We start from the raw sequence: 18881 nt of genomic DNA, 5'->3' as shown, positions 1-18881 counted from the left end.
GAAAAGGAAGAGAGACTGGATTGTATTTCTAAAATGGAAAATGTTGCAAAAAATAAAATTGATCATGATTGAATGTAAAACAATGAATCCCTAACAGAAGTGACTTCATAGGTGAAGCAGGTGACCCACAGAGAATAATGCTGCCTTGCTGCAAAATGAGCTTTCAGAAAATGGATTTTGATTCCCCTGTGGTTTAGAAAATAAAATAATCCATTCGTTACGTTCATGAAGTTGAACAAAGCCTAGTGCAAACTCTTCCACCTAGGTCAGGGCAGTCCAAAGCACAAGCTGAGCAGAGAACGGATTGAGAGCAGCCCTGAGGAGAAGGACCTGGGGGTGTTGATGGATTAAAAGCTCAGCATGAGCTGGCAGTGTACGCTTGCAGCCCAGAAAGCCAACTGTATCCTGGGCTGCATCAAAAGCAGTGTGGCCAGCAGGGCGAGGGAGGTGATTGTCCCCCTCTGCTCTGCTCTGCTCTGCTATTGTGAGACCCCACTCGGAGCCCTGTATTCAGCTCTGGGACCCCCAGCACAAGGACAAAGACATAGAGCAGGGCCAGAGGAGGGCCACAAGGATGATCAGAGAGGGCTGGAGCATCTTCCTGTGACAACCGGCTGAGGGAGCTGGGGTTGTTCAGCCTGAATAAGAGAAGGCTCTGGGAAGACCTTGTAGCAGCCTGTTAGAGCAGTTCCAGAGGAGATCTAAGAGGCTGATCAGAGGGCTGGAGCACCTCTCCTATGAAGACAAGCTGAGAAAGTTGGGGTTATTCAGCCTGAAGAAGAGAAGGTTCCCTGGAGACCTCATTGAAGCCTTCTGGTACCCAAAGGGGGCCTATAGTAAAGCTGGGGAAGGACTCTGTCAGGGAGTAGAGCGACAGGACAAGGGGTAATGGCTTTAAACTAAAAGAGAGTGGGTTTAGATTAGGTATTCGGAGGAAATTTTTCACTCAGAGGATGGTGAGACACTGGCACAGGCTGCCCAGAGAAGCTGTGGATGCCCCATCCTTGGAGGTGTTCAAGGCCAGGCTGGATGGGGCTTTGGGCAACCTGATCTGGTGGGAGGTGTCCTTGGAACTGGATGGTCTTTAAGGTCCCTTCCAACCCAAACCGTTCTATGTTATGATGCCTCTGAATAGAAACATCTTTTTTTTTATCCTCTTCTATAGCTTAATAAGCTGTAGAGGCTAATATATCTGTTTAATGTGTTTCAGCTTTTTTTTGTGGTCTTCTGTTATGGAATCAAGATAAAATACTTATTACATATACTGGTAGCGTAACTACATCTCGGTTATAATTCTGTAGTGCAGCTAATAAAGAAGATTGATGCAGAACTAAAGCAGATATTGAGGGAGGCGTGAAAACTGAAAACGAAACAAGTGAAAAGAATGGAAATGTATATCCCACATAAAGTGACAAAATGTTTAAAATACAGAGTGGCTTAGAGCAAGTGAGTTAATATTTTGTTTCTTCTGCCTTGACATCCCTCTCCATATAACATTTATGTAAGTTGATCTTCGTTCGGTGAGAGTACATACATGCTTGTAGTTCTGGAGCTGGAAAACATTTTAGCTCCATAGCAGAGCTCCCTGGTAGAAGAGCGAGGCATCCATGTTAAGCCACAGTTTTGATAACACCATGCTATTTCGAAGAGCTAATTCAGAAACTGCATTATGAGAGATCAAATTGAATGTCATTTCAAAACAAGAAAACAAACAGAAGTCATCGTATACAGACCAAGCTTTCTAAATAAGGACATGCATAGCAAAGTCTTTTCAGCTTATGCCACCCATGTAGTTTTTGTTCATCTGCTCTTTGGAGTTAATGAACACGTAGTTTCTACTGTTTGTGTTTTCTGGAACACGGGGAGTGTCAATCTGTTTGAACGTTATTTTAGGGACAGTTTTTGCATCAGTATCCTGTTAAGGAAACAAATCGTGTTGTTCAGTGTAAATATACAAGGTATTATTTTGGTTTTTGTTTGAATATATGGCTTGGTAGGAAGAAAAGAAAAAGTGGTACTGAAGTCCTCTTAATGATTTTAAGGTCTATGTTACCTTACATGTGTATTTGTGTATTTCAGGTATTTGTATTTCAACTGACTGTTGAAACAAACTGAAGCTGCTATAAACCCCCAGCTAAGCCAGTATCTTCCTCTTAGCCATGTTTAAGCTTTGATCCTTATTTGTACCAGGATACCCTAAAATGTCTGAATGTTAAACTACTTGGTTGCTAGCAAACTCCTATCAGTCTTTGCCCTGGGAAATCTTTCCTCTGGCATTCAGCACAGGTTCTTACTAAAGTCAGAGCTGCCATTTTTCATCTAGTCAATTCTTCAGAGCTGTGCTTCTTCAGAAGACGGGGATCTATTCCCTTCCTGGGGAATGAAAATTGCTTCATGTTTGCAGAAGAAGGTTGCTGCATTAAAACTTCTCTTGTTATATTTGGTCTGTTCTGGGTCTCAGCAAAAAGAAAAGGAGTCCAGGCATGTTTTGCATTCTTCTTCCTGTCTTCCCGAATACAGCTTACCTTCTCTCATATATGATCCAAGCCCAATCATTAAAATGTCAGCTGTGCATCTAAGGTGATTCGTACTGGAGTTGTACCTTGGAGTGACATTTTAAAGAGACGATAAATTTAAAGGCCTTGTTGGAAAGGGACAACAGAAAGGAAATAGTGATATCTTTCCGTTATTAAACATTGAAAACAGGTTAGAAGGAGTATTAGGTTTAGCAGGAAAACCAAACCAAAACAAAACACAGAAAATGGAGGTAAGTATGCAAGACCAGTGGGGATAGTAGTGGAGCCTGAGGTACTGAATTAAAACACCATTTTAAAGTGACAAAGCTACTGGCTTTGGCAGTCTGTTGTATATATCAGTGCTGATGTTCCTCATTTCAGTATCAGATTAACTTGTTGCTCATCTGTAAAAATAAAAAATTGTGGTTAGAACAGTTCTTTGTTTTATTGCACTATTGATAATTTAAGTCAATTGTGTGCACTTTAAATATGTTTTAAATAGTTTGGGGTGTCGATTATTATCAAAGTCCATTTATCCAAAGCAAATAAGATGCCCAGCTGTTTTTTGGCAGCTCCTCCATGTATGGGTATCTCTTTGCTGGTTTTAGAATTCCAAATGAGAGAGCGGAGAACCACATTTTATGATTAGGTATGTGCATAAATGATCATTAGTTTGTTTGCAAAGCTTTTCAAGAAACTTCCTGATCCCTTTGTAAATTGCTTTGTTTCTGTTTTCAGCTGCCTAATTAATATACACAAAACTAAGTTCCCTGAGATTTACATAATAATTATGTTTCACATTAACAGGCAATGCTTTATGCGTGTAAAATGACTTTGTGGAGTTACAGACTATTTCCTTATTGATACTTGTATTGACAATTCCACAGAATAGTTGCTGACGTCTTCGTATGACTAAAGTGCTAGGTGTATTTTTAATATTTAGTCTTTAATGAAGCATCAGTGAAAATATTCCTAGAATAATAAACAGGAGTCTTTAGAATATATTAACAATTCTCTTTTATGGACAGTAATTTGATTTTTTTAGTTCTCTGAGAGCTTGAACTAAATTTTAAAATACTGTCAAAAGCTGCAAATATTAATATGTAAATTTTGCTGATGTTTTTCAGAAATAATAGGAGCTCTCATACAAAAAATGGAAGAGATGAAAACTTTGCAGTTGTGGCAACTGTTTGAGATGAACTTTAATGAATATGTTTGTTCCACTCAGCTTTGCTGGTAATGTTGAGGAGGGGTAGGTGGATTGTACGGGTGTTTTCCCATACAGAAATGCTGTGGTTTTCAATAATTCTATCACTGCCACTATTTTTTTTTCTAAAGAAGAAATGTATAATATATATTAGTTAGAGCGTTTTCTTTCAAGTAGACCTTATCAAAACAGAAATAGTTATTAATACCCTTCAGAGGAGTAAAAGAAGCAAGTGCCATTACCCAGAAGAAGAGAAATTTAAAATGTATTTAAGTTCCTAAAATTAGGTCATAAGGTTTATCTGACCATAAATTAATTGTCTCCTTAAATGTTGATGTAAGGTGGCAGATAACATGTTTATTAGCTGATAGTTAATGGTATAGTGGTAGATAGCTGTTGCTTTTTTAGGGATTGCAACTGTACTCCTGCCTAAATACAACCTAATTTCGCCTAAATTCTTATGGCCGAAAGGGGGCATCCATACTTCCAGATTTCCCAAGTGAAGATGCAGAGCATCTCTGATTTTTGTGCATATTTGTGTTCATTTTTTTGTGCAGACTTCTATATTTTGAGGCATGCTGCTCTCATCTGTTTGTATTGTCATGGATTTGGTTGTAATTGTGGAGAAACATTTTCTTGTTCTCCTACTTCTCCAAAAGTGTTTTGTTTTTTCTCATATATTCCTACTACCTGTAAATCTTGAAAAAGACTGGATGAACCGGTAAAGGATTCTCAGCGTGTTGGGGGAGGAAGGTTGCATGCCTTACAAGCCTAACCTGCTGGAGAGCTCTGGTTCTTTTCCATCCTTTTCACTTTGTATCTGTCTATGAACATGCATGGAAATGGTGCAGTGCAGAATGCAGGTTTCTATGTCGAACAGCTTGAGAAAACTAGCCTTACAAGCAGGTATTGTATGCAGCTTCAGCATGCTATTTTTCCACAGTCAGCTCTCACGGTCATGTAGCATCTGTCTTTCAAGGCATATCTTGCCACTTATTGTTTGTGGCAAACTGTAATATTTGTATATTCAACTGTATATTCTTCCTGACAGGTTCAAGTATTGTTGTAAATTAAAACGTTTGGCAGAAATCTTGGAAATGAAGTACTTGTCAGTCCTGATTTCATACAGTCAAATTAGGGCTTGGTGGTTGTTTGTAGATCATGAATTGGCAGTCATACAGCCCAAGGGCTGATTAAAGTATCAAAGGTACAGTTTTAGGAGTTATGAAAGTAAAAGGTTGGTGAGTTTAAAAAAAATAAAATAAAAAATATTGAGGGACAATCAACCTGTTTATGTGAGTTGGACCAGTCAGTTATGTGGTTCTCCATCACAGCAAGCCTGTGTTTAAAAAAAAAATAAAAAATTGTTGAGCAGCATGTTTTACAGATACTTATCAATACCTCCATCGCTTGAAATGGTGAAATACTGGCACTTGCAAGCCCATGCTTGTGTTGCTACCAAATTTCCGTATGCCTGTTGAGTGAGAAAGGGAGTGAGTGTATCCACTCACTGTGACTCGTTTGAGGAGTCCAGTCATGCCAAAGCTTTAGCAACCTCTTGCACATCTGTGATCTATGAGTTTCTTTGTCTTGTATACTCCTTAGATGGCTTCTTGCTTTCCAATGCCAAAATGAGAACAAATTAGTTGATATGAAGAGTGTTGGCTGCCAGATAACAATTGCTGTTTTCCTCTGAGATTAATGGCAGACATACTGCTGCCTGACATACCAAGTACAGATTAGCTTTTACAAGCTTCCCTCATTGTTGACCATTCTGAGTATGGAGTTTGGTGGACTCCGTTGTAGCAGCAGATAGGAGGTTCTGGTTTTGATGATGAGTCTTCCTTTTCTTGTCATGCTATCTATCATAAAGGGCAGCAAAGACACCTTTCCCATATTTATGCTTTAATTCAGCAAGAATGTTAAACTACTCTGTAGTCAGACCAGATGGAAAAAGTGATTTTCCTGACTTTAGCAGAGATTCGAGAAAAATAAGATCTCAGAAGGCCAGAGTCCAAGTGAGCAGTAGTCAATTATCCACGCTGTAGTTTTGTGCAGTCTACAGATTGTACGTGACCTTGAATTTCCCATTTTTCTCTTGCTTGCAGAAGCAGGTTGCTGGAAAATGCGGGCCCTTCTGGATTTGTTATGTCCTTCTGTTGCCAAGTGAGCTTTTGCACACTGCAAAAGTGAGGGCGATCTGCTGGAATGCATTTGAGATTACCAAGCTTGCAGCAGTTCAAGCACTGTGTTGGGTGACTTGTTACCAAAACCAGAACAAAGCGTTTTGTTGAACGTGTTTGCCCTTACATTAAATTTAGTAAGTTGTTAAGAATTGTTTGGGAATGTCTGTGGCACAAATAACTTGTCTGAAGAGGAAAACTTATAGCCATGTATTTGCATTAGTGACATCTGAAATGTACAGGTGTAGGGGAGGGCAAGCAGCAAATAAGAAAATTTTGAAGTTAAAGTTTTTCCGGAGTTCTAAAAGAAACTTTTCTGATGGTGGGATAGCCGGTTAAACCAGACTTTGGATGTGGCTAAAATCTTTATGTGCTTTAGAGTTCCCTTTGATTAAAAAGAAAACAGTAGTACTTTCCCTACGGGTGGCATGCAGGTAAATGTAGCATTGTCAGGGAACAGCGAGGTTAGCAGTCGTGTAAAATTAGAGTTCTGGATTGAAGAAATGCTAGAAGTTGGGAACAGAAATAAAGGCTTGTAAGAGCATCAGAATTGCCTAGGATTAAAAGGTAAGTGAAGTAGCTGTGTTAACATATATTCTGTGTAGGGAAAGGTACAAACCTACAAAAAGTAGTTGAGTTAGCAATTGAGGTTGGATAAACTCATTCCTTTGGATAGGAGTCTCTGCTTAGGAATCTATCTTGTTTTCTTCCCAGCTGTTTAGCAGTAGCTGTTTCTGAAATAGGAACGTTTAAGAATTACTTCAGAATTAGACTCTGAAACTCAAAGCAGTATCTTCAAGGGTTTGCTGCTCCAAGCGAACAGTAAACTTACAGAAGAAGTCTCAACTCACCAAAAACCTTTTCACCTAATTATGAGTTTTCTTAAAGGGGGAATTTAAATCTTCAGGTTGGTTCTGCATGGCAATGTTACCTCATCCCTTACTTTTTAGAACATGATATTTCAGAAATATAGGTTTCTGTGTTGAAAAATCGTTACATGCTACTTGTAGGTCTTTTTCAAATATCACTGCTTTTCAGCAGAGCTAGTGAACTTAAAAAAGTAGGAAGTACACTATTCAGAAGCTGATTCAAACAAGGAAATTCAAACTGTTTCTCACAGCCTAAGAAATAGCAGATTCTTCTTGTCTACATTCTTGGGGGAGGGGGGTAAAAAAAAAAAAGTACATAAACCTCTGGTGGGTTGAAGTTCTAAAAGGGGATGTCTTTCCATGTATTCCTGTAGTATGCTTTGTGTTTTTGTTTGTTTGTTTGTTTTTCATAAGACTTCTATGTCTGCCAATATATGTTCAGACAATCTTGGCTAAAGTACTCTGATCCAGGCTAGTATAAAGACGTTAAAAGCATCCTTTGATATTTAACATAGCTTTTTATCTTCTTTATTTCAAAGGTGGTGACGACTAAAAAAAGGCTCTTTCTTGGTTGAAATAACAGCAATAGCCAGAGCTCCGAGTACTGTAGAAGAGAAAACCTTTGCTATTATGTGAGTAACAGTGACGGAGTTGGTTCTGATTTCTTTTAAGTGATCCTTGTCATGGTGTTAGTATAACTGCACCCGCATCTTGTTGCACTTGTCCCTTGCAGTGCCACTGCTCCTTTACCTTTACCACTATTCTGATAGGTGATTGTCGTGCTCTCAGGCCAGGGCTGCAGACCACAACTGAGATTACCTGCCTGGGAAAGATAGCTTTGCTCACCTCTTTTTGCAGGATATTATAGTTTAATTTGAATGCTGTTATTAAAAAGTACATAACGTTAAACAAAAACAAACAAAAAAGCATTTCAGGACTTAGGAGAATCAAACACTTTAAAGCTGGTTAGTTATTTGAGAGCTATGATGTGTGAACCCTGCTAGATACAAGGCTGGTGTTTTTACATATTATTGATCCACATTATCTGACTAATACTACCTATTCTGTGCCCTTACAGATGTTTCCCCCCTTTTTAGTTTTGGGGGAAATGCTATATAATTTCTCTCCTTATTTCTCTATATAAATCTCACCTTTTTCTCTAAACTAAGTCACTGTTCAACTGTCTGTAGTCTTTCAGTATCTTTAGTCCAAACAATTGGCACTAAGCCATGTTGTGTCAACCAGTGGTCAGAAAGAATGCCTTTGTACTGTAATTGCCTTCTTGCTTATTCTTCCAGGGCAAAACTGTTTCCAAACAATCTGATACATAGTAACTTGAACTTTTGACCTGGCCACCTATGTATTATTTATGAAATAGTCATAAAATTGCTATTTAATAATTTCTATAGATTAGGAAGTTTATGAAAGATAGGATAAAATAATACAAGGTTTATTTGTGCTGTTTTCTTCACATGCTATTTTTCTCGAGACAGGACTCTCATGAACATTTGTTGACATCAGCGCAATGGGCAAAGTTGAGGAAAAAATGACCTTTTTGTGAACTTTTAAAAAGAATGCGAAAGAGCAAAGTGTGAGCTTCAATGGTAAGTTTAACTTTTTATTATCAGTAATGTCCTTTTTTACCTGTTCTTGCTCTACAAGAGTCCTGTTTGTTCTTCAGAATGTTTTGAAAATTGTTTTTGTTAATGAATTTTGAAAGGTTTTGTGAGAAACACCTTTCAACTTAAAATAATTAACACATTTTCTGTCCTTTTTAAAACCTCATTCTCTGAGTTGTCAGCATGTTAATTTACCCAGGATTCTAGAGCTCTTAATTTTCACAGATCTCCAATTTGTAGCATTCACTTGAACTGCACAACTATCTGCTACAAATCACATCACAAGTCATCTTCAATTTCAGTTCTTTATTAGTAAAATGTGAAATGCAGTAGAGACAGTATCCACTTTTTGAGGGCTTTTTGTGGCGTGAAACTCTTTAATGAAAGTACTTCTTTTAACCACTTAATTGTCTAAAGAATGAATGAGATGTGAGGAAAGCTTTCTCTGTTACTGATATATAGTGCCATTAACTTATATCAAAAGTCTTAATTTGATTTTATTTATCAAGTTTAGTTTTTAGTCAATAAAACCACCCAAGTTTCTTTCTATTTATTTCAGCTGTTGTCCATGAAAGCTCTTAGGGAAGATGGCTGATGTAAGCCTGAAGGAAGTGGCACTAATAGTTGGTGTGGTGGCAGCCTGCTACTGGAACAGTCTATTCTGCGGCTTTGTTTTTGATGATGTTTCAGCAATTTTGGACAACAAAGATTTACATCCTTCTACTCCATTAAAAAATCTGTTTCAGAATGACTTCTGGGGGACTCCAATGTCTGAGGTAAACTGTCTGTAGAACACTTTGAGGAAATGGGGAAAAAATTACAGTCAGCTTTTGTATTTTTTCCCCTACTGTGGTTTTAATAGAATAGTTTGTTTCTGATGAAATTTGGTGATGTTAGTATTTTCTACTGTCAGATCAGGAACAGATGTATTCTTTTGTTCAGTAAAAGAACTTGTAAGAAAATCATATATCATACTTCGAGACTCTGTGTGTTATCTAGTTCCAATACTGAAATTGGAAAAATCTACTTTTTTTCCCTTCTCCTCCTGAAAAGCTAGACATTGACATACAATAGTATTTATTTCTAATTTCAGTCCAGAAGGAAAGATAATTCACTTAAACAACAAATCTAAGAGTTGGAGAATAGGGATTGAATCTGTTTAATTTATTTGAATAAGTATCTTTATGTGAATTCAGAGCTTTTGGTTTATGTTGAGTCACTACATTTTTATCTGAAAAGCTGCATTGGCATTAAAGTTGTTGATTAATGTCATACAACAGCAATGCGGCTAAAAAATTTATATAAAGTCACACATGGTGCCATTGATGAACAAGTGAAAAAAATGTCACAGGTGTTTTGCTTATCAAAGCATACCACCTTGTAATCTTCATTTTTTTCATGTCTGTAATATACAAAGTTAGTTCGTTGTGGGTTGCTAGCTCTACAAATAAATAGACTTTGATACATAATTTTCATATAACCATATAACAAAAGCTTCCAGATTCTTTCAGATGCCATCTAGTTCAGTACTCATCCAGAGTATATGGGTTCCTAAACTCACAAAATCATAGAACGGCTCGGATTGGAAGGGACCTCAAAGATCATCCAGTTCCAACACCCCTGCCATAAGCAGGGATGCCACCCACTAGACCAGGTTGCCCAAAGCCCCATCCAACCTGGCCTCAAACAGCTCCAGGGATGGGGCATTCACAGCTTCTCTGGGCAACCTGTGCCAGGGCCTCACCACCCTCTGAGGGAAGAATTTCCTCCTAACCTCTAGTCTCCCCTCTTTTAGTTTAAAACCATTTCCCTCTTGGCCTGCCGTTATCTGCTTGAGCAAAGAGTTGCTCTCCATCTTTCTTATAAGCCCCTTTTAAGTATTGAAAGGCTGCAATAAGGTCACCCCAGAGCCTTGTCTTCTCCAGGCTGAACAACCCCAACTCTCTCAGCCCTTCTTCACAGGAGAGGTGCTCCAGTCCTCTGATCATCTTTGTGGCCCTCCTCTGGATCTGCTCTAACAAGCTCTCATTTTTCTTGTGCTGGGGGCCCCAGACCTGGACACAGCACTCCAAGGGGGGCCTCACAAGGCAGAGCAGAGGGGGTCAATCACCTCCCTCCCTTGCTGGCCACTCCTCTGTTGATGCAGCCGAGGCTGCAGTAGGGCTGCAAGCACACACTGCTGGCTCATGTCAACCTTTTTGTCCTTCAGAACCCCCAAGTGTTAAGGTTTTAAAAAGGCTTATGAAGGGAGTAACTGGCAACATAGACACATTGACTGGTAGACATGTTGCAAATGTGTAGATAATATATTTATCTGAGTGCACAAAGTTTTTCTGAAAATATTAATCTAAAACATGAAACGTCAAATTGATCAAAACACTTGAGTAATATATCAATACTACACATAAGTTGGAAAAAGTCAGAACTAACTTCTTTGTTTCAACAACTTAACTTGAAATTGAGTTTTCATTTAATTCACTAGACTTTGTTAGTATTACTGATTTTCAGGTTTTTATTTTGAAGGTATATGTCTGAGAACAGTGGAGGGAAATCTTGAAGGCACAGATTTTTAGAATGATGTTTTGGAGTAAAAGTACCTTTATAATACAGTAGTGACTTATTTATTTCCTTTTAGGAGAGGAGTCATAAATCTTACCGGCCACTCACAGTTCTCACGTTTCGTTTAAACTACCTGTTCAGCGAGTTAAATGCAGTTTCTTACCACTTCCTAAATCTCATCTTTCATGGAGTGGTTTGTGTAGTCTTCCTCAAGGTCTGTAAGCTTTTTCTGGACAACAGGAGTAGCGTTGTTGCATCCTTGCTCTTTGCAGTGCACCCAATACATACTGAAGCGGTAGGTAAAGTTGTTGTGTTTAACTTGTTCAAGTTGGTTTTTTTTGTAACCTTAGATTTCATATTTTGTGTGTCTCTTTCTATATTGGAACTCCAAATGTGTGTGATTTTTTTTCTTATGTGTACCGTTTACTCTGCCATTTGCAAGGAGTAGTGGAGGTGACTGACTTTAATGTTGTTTGTTGTTCCATACAGCTACTGAAAAGTAAGGAAATGTTCATTTACTTGTTTGATAACTTTAGTCTCTGTCACAGACATTTCACTTTTATGACGACTATTTTATCTTGCACGGATGCTACATCTAGCATTGTATAAGTACTATCAACACCTCTTAATTTATTTTCATGAATTCAGTTTATTTCCTAAACACTAATCACAGTCTGTTTTGTTCTACTTTTTGTCATTATATCTATCCCAGCAGGACTCTTTCTAGGATTGTTATTGCTATCCTACATTCAACTTAGTGACTTGGTGTCTTTGTTTGAACCTGTAATTGAAAGTATCTGATATAAGAAAAAAGAAATATATATGCCTCTCATAGTTAGCTTTACATTGATTCTAAAGGGGTGTTTCACAACTATGAAACACTCCCAGAGTTCTAACCTCTGTCTTGTTCTCTGAAGACAGAAATCCCTCTCAGTAGCAATTTAGACGCCTGCATTTACATATTTTGAGCAAATCTTTACAGGTAGTAAGTTCATAAGGCTTGTAATTGGCTGCTGTCTGAGCTACTAATTTCTTTTCTGTAAGAAGGTAGTATCGTGTTTAAAATTACAAAAGTTAAATGCCTAAGAATTTTTGCTTGCTTTTCTGCTCAAAAACAGAAAAAAATAAATTCTTGGGGGAAGTATGGGTTTAATTTCTTAATTTCACTCATTTTTCTGTTTCTTAAAAAAAACGTGCTTTAAGTTTCAAAGTTTGGCTTTATCTGTTTGTAGCAAATGTGATAGCATCTTTGCAGGAGTAGTTACAAGTGTCTTACATTACTGGTTCGTGGCTTAGTGATAAATTTATCGCTTCTTTCATTCTTTGATTCTATGAATTTCAGTATTCTTTATCTTGCTTAAACTGTCAGATTCCATATGAGATAACAGTAACACAGCTGCTTCTAGTACTGTGCAATAGTTATCAAGAATTTGTACAAATCCTGTAAAACATTGTTGAATGAAATCTTATTCTGTAAGGCATTGTATTAGAAAGTTATGAAGAACAGTTATGAAGCAAAAACATTTGGTAGTGTATGCAATCCTTGATATTAGCCACAAGAGGGCACTTTAAGCCTATGCAATTACTAGAACTTGATTCTGTACTTAAAACTCTGAGATTTAAATGCAATTTTAACTGAATTCCCGTGCTGTTTTACTTAGATATTCAAAAATACGTTTCTTCCTTCTCCCCATATATTTCAATATAAGCCTTCTGATTTTGAGACATACTATCCTTTCAAGTGTTTGCATGGAGAATTCCATGTAACGTGCAACCAAGAAAGGTTTCTTATAGTTGAAAGTTCTGATTTATGCATGTTCATAAAGAGGCGAGGTAATAAAAAGCTGTATTTTAGAAGCTTGGACTTGGGTGCCAACAAACTTATTCAGACTTCAAAACCAACTCCAGAACAGGTCTCATTCCTAGTTTTCATAGCATTTGATGATACCACTTGTTTCTTTTGATATTTGAAATGTATCTGAATTAAATGCCTTCAGTTTAGTGTCCTACTTATTATTACTCCGTTGTAAAGAGTTTGAAATAGTAGATACAATACATACAAATTTCAAACTTTTACCTGTCTGGTGATAAATTGATTTCTTCTGGAAAAACTAACAGAGCAGGATAAATAGAGGACAAATTTTCTGCTCGACTTCAGAGAGAAACTGTGCTCTTGAGAAGGTAATATATCATTTTCTGAGGGGAAAAAAATTGAAGAAAGTGGTTGAATAACAGCATCATAGTCTCATTTGTCCTTGTCTCTGGAATTCCAGTTCAGTCATTCTAGTTCCACTCAGTCTATCCTAATTTGCTACTGTTCTGGCCAGAGGCATGCTGACCACGTAGACTGCTCGTGGGATGTCAACTAACCTTGTAAATGCTAGAATTTTCTTTTTTGTAAGTCATATTTGTATCCAGAAATTGCCTCTCTTCTGTTGGCTGGGGACTGTGGAAGCATACCAGCACACTTGCTTTACCTGCGATCTCTTTCAACAGATCTAAGTTCTCCTTAATATCTGCTTTAATGCTGGTGATAATAATAATTGTGATACAGAGCAGGAATACTTGAAACATTTGAGAAATCTTAAGATGTTTTTGAAATAAACACCTCTATGCTACCCAAAATAACACAAAATAACACAATCACTGATGCCATATCAGTTGTGGAATGTGATTTGTATCCGTGCATGTTTCAGTGAGTCCTTTGGTAAACGTAAGCTAATCCTAACAGAAGCACCAGAGAATGATTTCAAAATCGGAGTTGAATAGTTTTTTCCAACACTGTGACCTTGGATATTGAATTACTTTCTCTTTATGCTGTGCTTGATCAATCATGCTTGTCTAAGAATGTACCTAGCACTAAAAATTTTAAGCACAGTCTGGATGGCTGAGAGTCAGACTTCAGCATCATCACAATTACATGGTGAGCTGTGAGGTTTTGTTAGCTAAATATGGTTGTCTACCTTGGTTTAATATGCCACTTTCAACCAGTTTACTCAAAAAAAAAAAAAAAAAAAGAAAACTGGATGCAATCAGAGACATTACAGAAGAGGGAAAATTAGGAGGAAAGGCAGTCCTAAATGGTGCTATGGTCAGGTAGGAACAGTGACTACTGCAGTAGGTATTAACACAGTGACCTGTCTTTCATCCACGGCTGTTGGTTGCACCATAGATTTAAAAGGAAGCGGGGGACAATGAGGAAAACATGCAAGTTCTACAATGGAAACATGTAAATTAGTCTGTGTTTCACTGGGGATTCTGAAACAACCTTCTGCATTTTATCATTCCTCCAAATTTTCATAAAATCCATTCCTCTGTGACTACCAAGAGGGAGCAGTACCTGAAATGTTCATATTGCCAACCAAGTTATCATTCAAAATTGCTAAACCTGCAATAAGCCTGAGTCATTCTTTAACTCTGTTGCTCAGAGCTTGCCATCGATGTATTGATAACTTTTGACTGCTCAGATCAGACCTGCCATAGCAGCAGTCAAGTGAGCACTTTCAGCTTCATTCAGACAGTCGTAAAAGGTGTGAACAAAAATAAGCACTATAGTTTCTGTATGCCACTGTCTTCAAGATCTTTATGTAAGACAGGCCTTGTCACATTCACTTACAGCTTTTATTGATGAAAACTAGTTTCTTTGAAGTATTATTAAGAAAGTTATTTTTCCACCCAAATTCTGTCTTAAGTGCTAATTGTGGCTGTTACTGGAGATAAGATAGTACAGCTTTTCTGAGTTGTCTCATTAATAGTGGTGCTATGGATATCATAGTCTTGTTTTCAGCACTGATTGAACTGAAAGCAGTCTTACTCGTTAGACTTTTTTGCTAGTTTACAGACTGTGTTTACGCATATCCTGTTAGTATATTGGTCATGCACTAGTTTAGTGCTAGAATAATCACTAAAGGAATAATATTGTTTTTTTTTTTTTCTTTTAGGTAACTGGAGTTGTGGGCAGAGCAGAACTTCTATCATCCATCTTTTTTCTAGCTGCCTTTTTATCATATACTAAATCTAAAGGGCCAGATAATACCATAGGTAAATGACTGACAAATATACATAACTTAATTTCTGTTTCAGGGATAACAGAGCTCTAAAATGGTAATGTGGATATACTAGTTATTCAACAAGTGTGTACAAAAAAACATCCAGCCCCAAGATGCCCCTATAGTTTCACTTTTCAACCATAAATTGCCTTTTGTTTTCTTCAATGCTTGAGCAGGTTTTCAGTTTTGTTAAACCTAGAGTTTGCTAATGACAAGGGGATTCTTGCAGTAACTCTTATTGATGCAAGTAAGTGGAAACATGCCGAGATGCCTCAGTAAGCTGCAGAATTTCAGTAGAGATGTAGGAAGTGGCCTCTTTTTCAAAAGCAGTTTGACTTTTGACTGCCTTTAAAAGATACATTTGAAAAGGCATCCTGGTGAGTTAGGAAAGATTGGGTTTTGCTTTCCTAAGAGGAGGAGGCAGTTTTAAAACTGCTAACTGGTGAATTAATGTCTGTAGAGTAAGACTGAGAATCCTGTAATAACAAATGGCACATTGAGTAAGCTTATAGGGTGTGTCCAAATGGCAAATTTCTAGATCGTGTTCAGACATAGAGTCAATTTTCACCTCTTAGGTAAAATTCCTTTATTAAGCTTTTGTGTTGTAAGATGAAGCATTTTCAATAGTGTCTTCTTGATTTGCAGTGTGGACTCCAATTGCAGTGACTGTGTTTCTAGTAGCTGTTGCAACACTGTGTAAAGAGCAAGGAATAACGGTGGTGGGGATATGCTGTGTGTATGAAGTATTTATTGCTCAAGGGGTAAGATGTCATTGAAATTTAAATTTGATTTCTTCTTGAATTTCTCTAAAGAGCTATCAAATACTTGGAAGCATGATATTTCAACACTGATTTTGTCAATTCACGCTAATTCTATAGTTCTATTAATGTTTTGAGGTGTTCTGTTGACTCAATTGATGTTTAAAATACATGGATCATGGGGAGGGAAGCAAATGGCTTCTAAGTTGTCGTTTACACACCGTGCAGAGATACTGCCAAATCTACTTGATGAAGAGTCAACATGTCTTAATGAAAACCAAAGGTTTTAGTTGATTGAGGTTTGCAAAGACAAGCATGTAACAGTCTTGGCTAAAGTCTGAGGTGCATAAAGAAGGAGTGTTGGTTGTTTTTAAATCCTTCAGGAAAAATAGAGAACATACAATCTACAATCACATTTCATCATTTGCTTATGAATAACCAGATGTTTTGGAGTAGCCTATTTAAGTAATACTTTGATGAAACTTGTTTCTCTAAGAATACTTTTAATTTCTAATCTGATAGGATTCATCTTGAACATTGAGAAGTTCCTGTTAACTTGTTTAGAGAAAAAATTTTCCTGCAGTGAAATAATTTTTGTCTTTTTAATAGTCAAACCATATGCAATTTAAAGAGGTATAGTTGCGTGTACTAAGACCATCTTTCTAATTTACCACTCCTTAATTATTTGAGGGAATATTTTGTAAAAGCTACAACAGTAAAAGCTGAAATATATGCCGAGGCAGACTTCAAGGCTAAAATGTCAAAATCACATTTCTGTACTTGAAGGAATATGTTTGTAATTATTGGCCTTGTATGCCTCGTCAATAAACATGTAATTTTCAAACTAGATTTCTAAGGAAGAACTTCAAACCACTACTTCTCTTACAGTAACTTTTAATATGATCCTCAATTTCATTAAAGTTTTAAGAAGTTCATGTAAGTCAGTTGAGTTGAAAAGATAAAATCCAGGTTGGGACTTGAACTGAGTTTGACTGTTTCTCAAAACCCTATCAATCCCTGTATTTTAGTCAGATGGTATACGTGAAGCAGTAAGTCATCCATAACACAAGACATGAAGACATAAGAAAAGAAGTCGGCACACAGGGAAGAAATTAGGGTACATAATGTGCAAGATCATAATGTTCATGAGGCAAGGACAGATGGGTTACTGCAGTAGAGACATAAAATAGAAACCCTGGGCTAATCAAGAAATAAATTGTATTTCTACTGTGCCTTGATATTTTGATAATGGGACAGGTTTTCAAAGCAACTAATAATTCTAAAAAAAATTTATTTGAACTCTGTTTGAAGATGGTACATGTTTTTTCATCTGTCTGAAAATATGGCACTACACTATGATAGTGTATATACAAAAATACTTAAATAGAATTATTTTTATTAGAATGGTGGACTTTAGGGACGGGCATATGAAACCTCTACAAAACTGAATTAAGAAACTATTTGGAGCATGCATTTACAGAAAAACAAGATTAAAAAATTACCTTATATTACCTCAGTTAATGAATACACTCATTAAAAACACCTTTTCCTTTGCAGTATACATTGCCAGTGCTGTTGGACACAGCTGTGCAGATTCTTCGAGGGAAGGGCAGTATTCCGTTTTCCATGCTCCAAACACTGTTGAAGCTCATAGTACTAATGTTCAGTACACTGCTTCTTGTTGTTGTCAGAGTCCAGGTTATCCAGTCTCAACTTCCAGTGTTTACAAGGTAATAGGAAAATGTCTCTTATTTACAGATACTGATACATAAGATGTGGCTTAACGATGTCTGAATAAAATGGCCAAAGATACGTTACCTGAAGAGTCTAACTTATTTCCCTGTTGTAGAATTGCTCTTCCTATTGTAGAATTGCTGTACAATTCTACAATTTTTGTCAAATTGTTAACTAGTATATTTGAGTACGTGTTGACACAAATATCCAACGTACTAAGTTATCTGAGTATGCACTAATTTTAAAAAACTTTTGGTTGTTAATTGGCTCTAATAATCCAAAATTAAGTTTTACTACAGAAATATTTTTTTTTTATTGGCTGTGTGTTTGAACCTTGGCTGAGTACTTCAGAACTTTTAACAAGTTTTTCCTTGTCTACATATGAATAATTTCTTTGGTTTTAGACATGCATTATGCAGAAAGCATGCTTAACTTCAGATACGGTGCCTGAGGATAAATGTATGAGTACTGGTAGGAACTGCAATTTAACATTCTAAAATGTAAAGTAATATAAAAATACAACAATCAAATGTTTTTCCCCGAAAGATCAGGCAAATTTTTAAAAACATAACAAGGACCATTGAACCCAACTTCAGGAAGAGTAGTGTAAGTCATTGTTGAAACATGCTGATTATATCCGAAACAAGTTTCTTAAAGAATCTTGGAGGAGATTCCGTTCTGTGCTAAAATGCGTCATAATGTGTGGTTCCCAAATTGTGTGGTTCCTGAAAAATGCAGGAAGATTAGAATATTGTACATGGCTGTAATTGGCAGTTCTAGCTATGAATCTAAAGACTACTTGCATCTGGTCATACAGTCGATGAAGACCATAACTTGTTTTCATTAAAAGCTCCTTTTTCTCCTTTATTTTGCTTTAGGTTTGATAACCCAGCTGCTGTAAGTCCATCTCCAGCAAGGCAGCTGACTTTCAACTACCTCCTCCCTGTAAATGCTTGGCTTCTTCTCAACCCCTCAGAGTTATGCTGTGACTGGACAATGGGAACTATTCCACTCGTGGAGTCTTTGTTAGATGTTAGAAATGTTGCCACCCTTACATTCTTTTGCTTTCTGGGATCTTTGGTTGTCTTCAGTCTCCGATATCCTGGGGATTCCTCCAAGACTGTACTGATGGTATGAATGATGCATGTTTCATATTCCTTTTTGTTCTGCTCTCCCCGAGAATGTAACTGTCTCAGGATGTTTGATCATGTGCCTAGTCTGCGGTGACCCAGTCATGCATCTTCTCTTGGGCTAAAATGAATACGTAAGAAAAGAGAAAAATCGTTGTAGCCATAAACCTGTTAAACCGCAATTAAGTATGTTTACTCTGTCAGGGATGAGATGTAGAAAAAGAGATGAGATGAGAATAAGTATGGCTATTGTTATT

General features: G+C 37.1%; 1 protein-coding gene across 3 annotated transcripts in view; it reads left to right on the top strand.

Moving 5' to 3' along the window:
• Nucleotides 1-18881, top strand: part of TMTC3 (transmembrane O-mannosyltransferase targeting cadherins 3) — a 36357-nt gene that overhangs the window by 1129 nt on the left and 16347 nt on the right. Inside the window, exons 1-9 of one of the 3 annotated variants that reach the window (XM_013182629.3) lie at nucleotides 3750-3768; nucleotides 7315-7407; nucleotides 8269-8379; nucleotides 8954-9170; nucleotides 11030-11248; nucleotides 14895-14994; nucleotides 15648-15763; nucleotides 17318-17490; nucleotides 18373-18625. In XM_013182629.3, the coding sequence (XP_013038083.3) occupies nucleotides 8982-9170; nucleotides 11030-11248; nucleotides 14895-14994; nucleotides 15648-15763; nucleotides 17318-17490; nucleotides 18373-18625 (1050 nt within the window). In that variant the 5' untranslated portion in view covers nucleotides 3750-3768; nucleotides 7315-7407; nucleotides 8269-8379; nucleotides 8954-8981. Of the gene's footprint in view, nucleotides 1-3749; nucleotides 3769-7314; nucleotides 7408-8268; nucleotides 8380-8953; nucleotides 9171-11029; nucleotides 11249-14894; nucleotides 14995-15647; nucleotides 15764-17317; nucleotides 17491-18372; nucleotides 18626-18881 lie in introns of those variants that run through there. The other 2 variants (XM_048061038.2, XM_066995441.1) reach the window with 2 other exon arrangements.

The sequence above is a fragment of the Anser cygnoides genome, chromosome 1 (assembly GCF_040182565.1).
Source record: "Anser cygnoides isolate HZ-2024a breed goose chromosome 1, Taihu_goose_T2T_genome, whole genome shotgun sequence".
Taxonomy (NCBI): Eukaryota; Metazoa; Chordata; class Aves; order Anseriformes; family Anatidae; genus Anser; species Anser cygnoides.
Note: the sequence above shows the minus strand (reverse complement) of the source record. Positions and strands in the feature narration are given on the sequence as shown.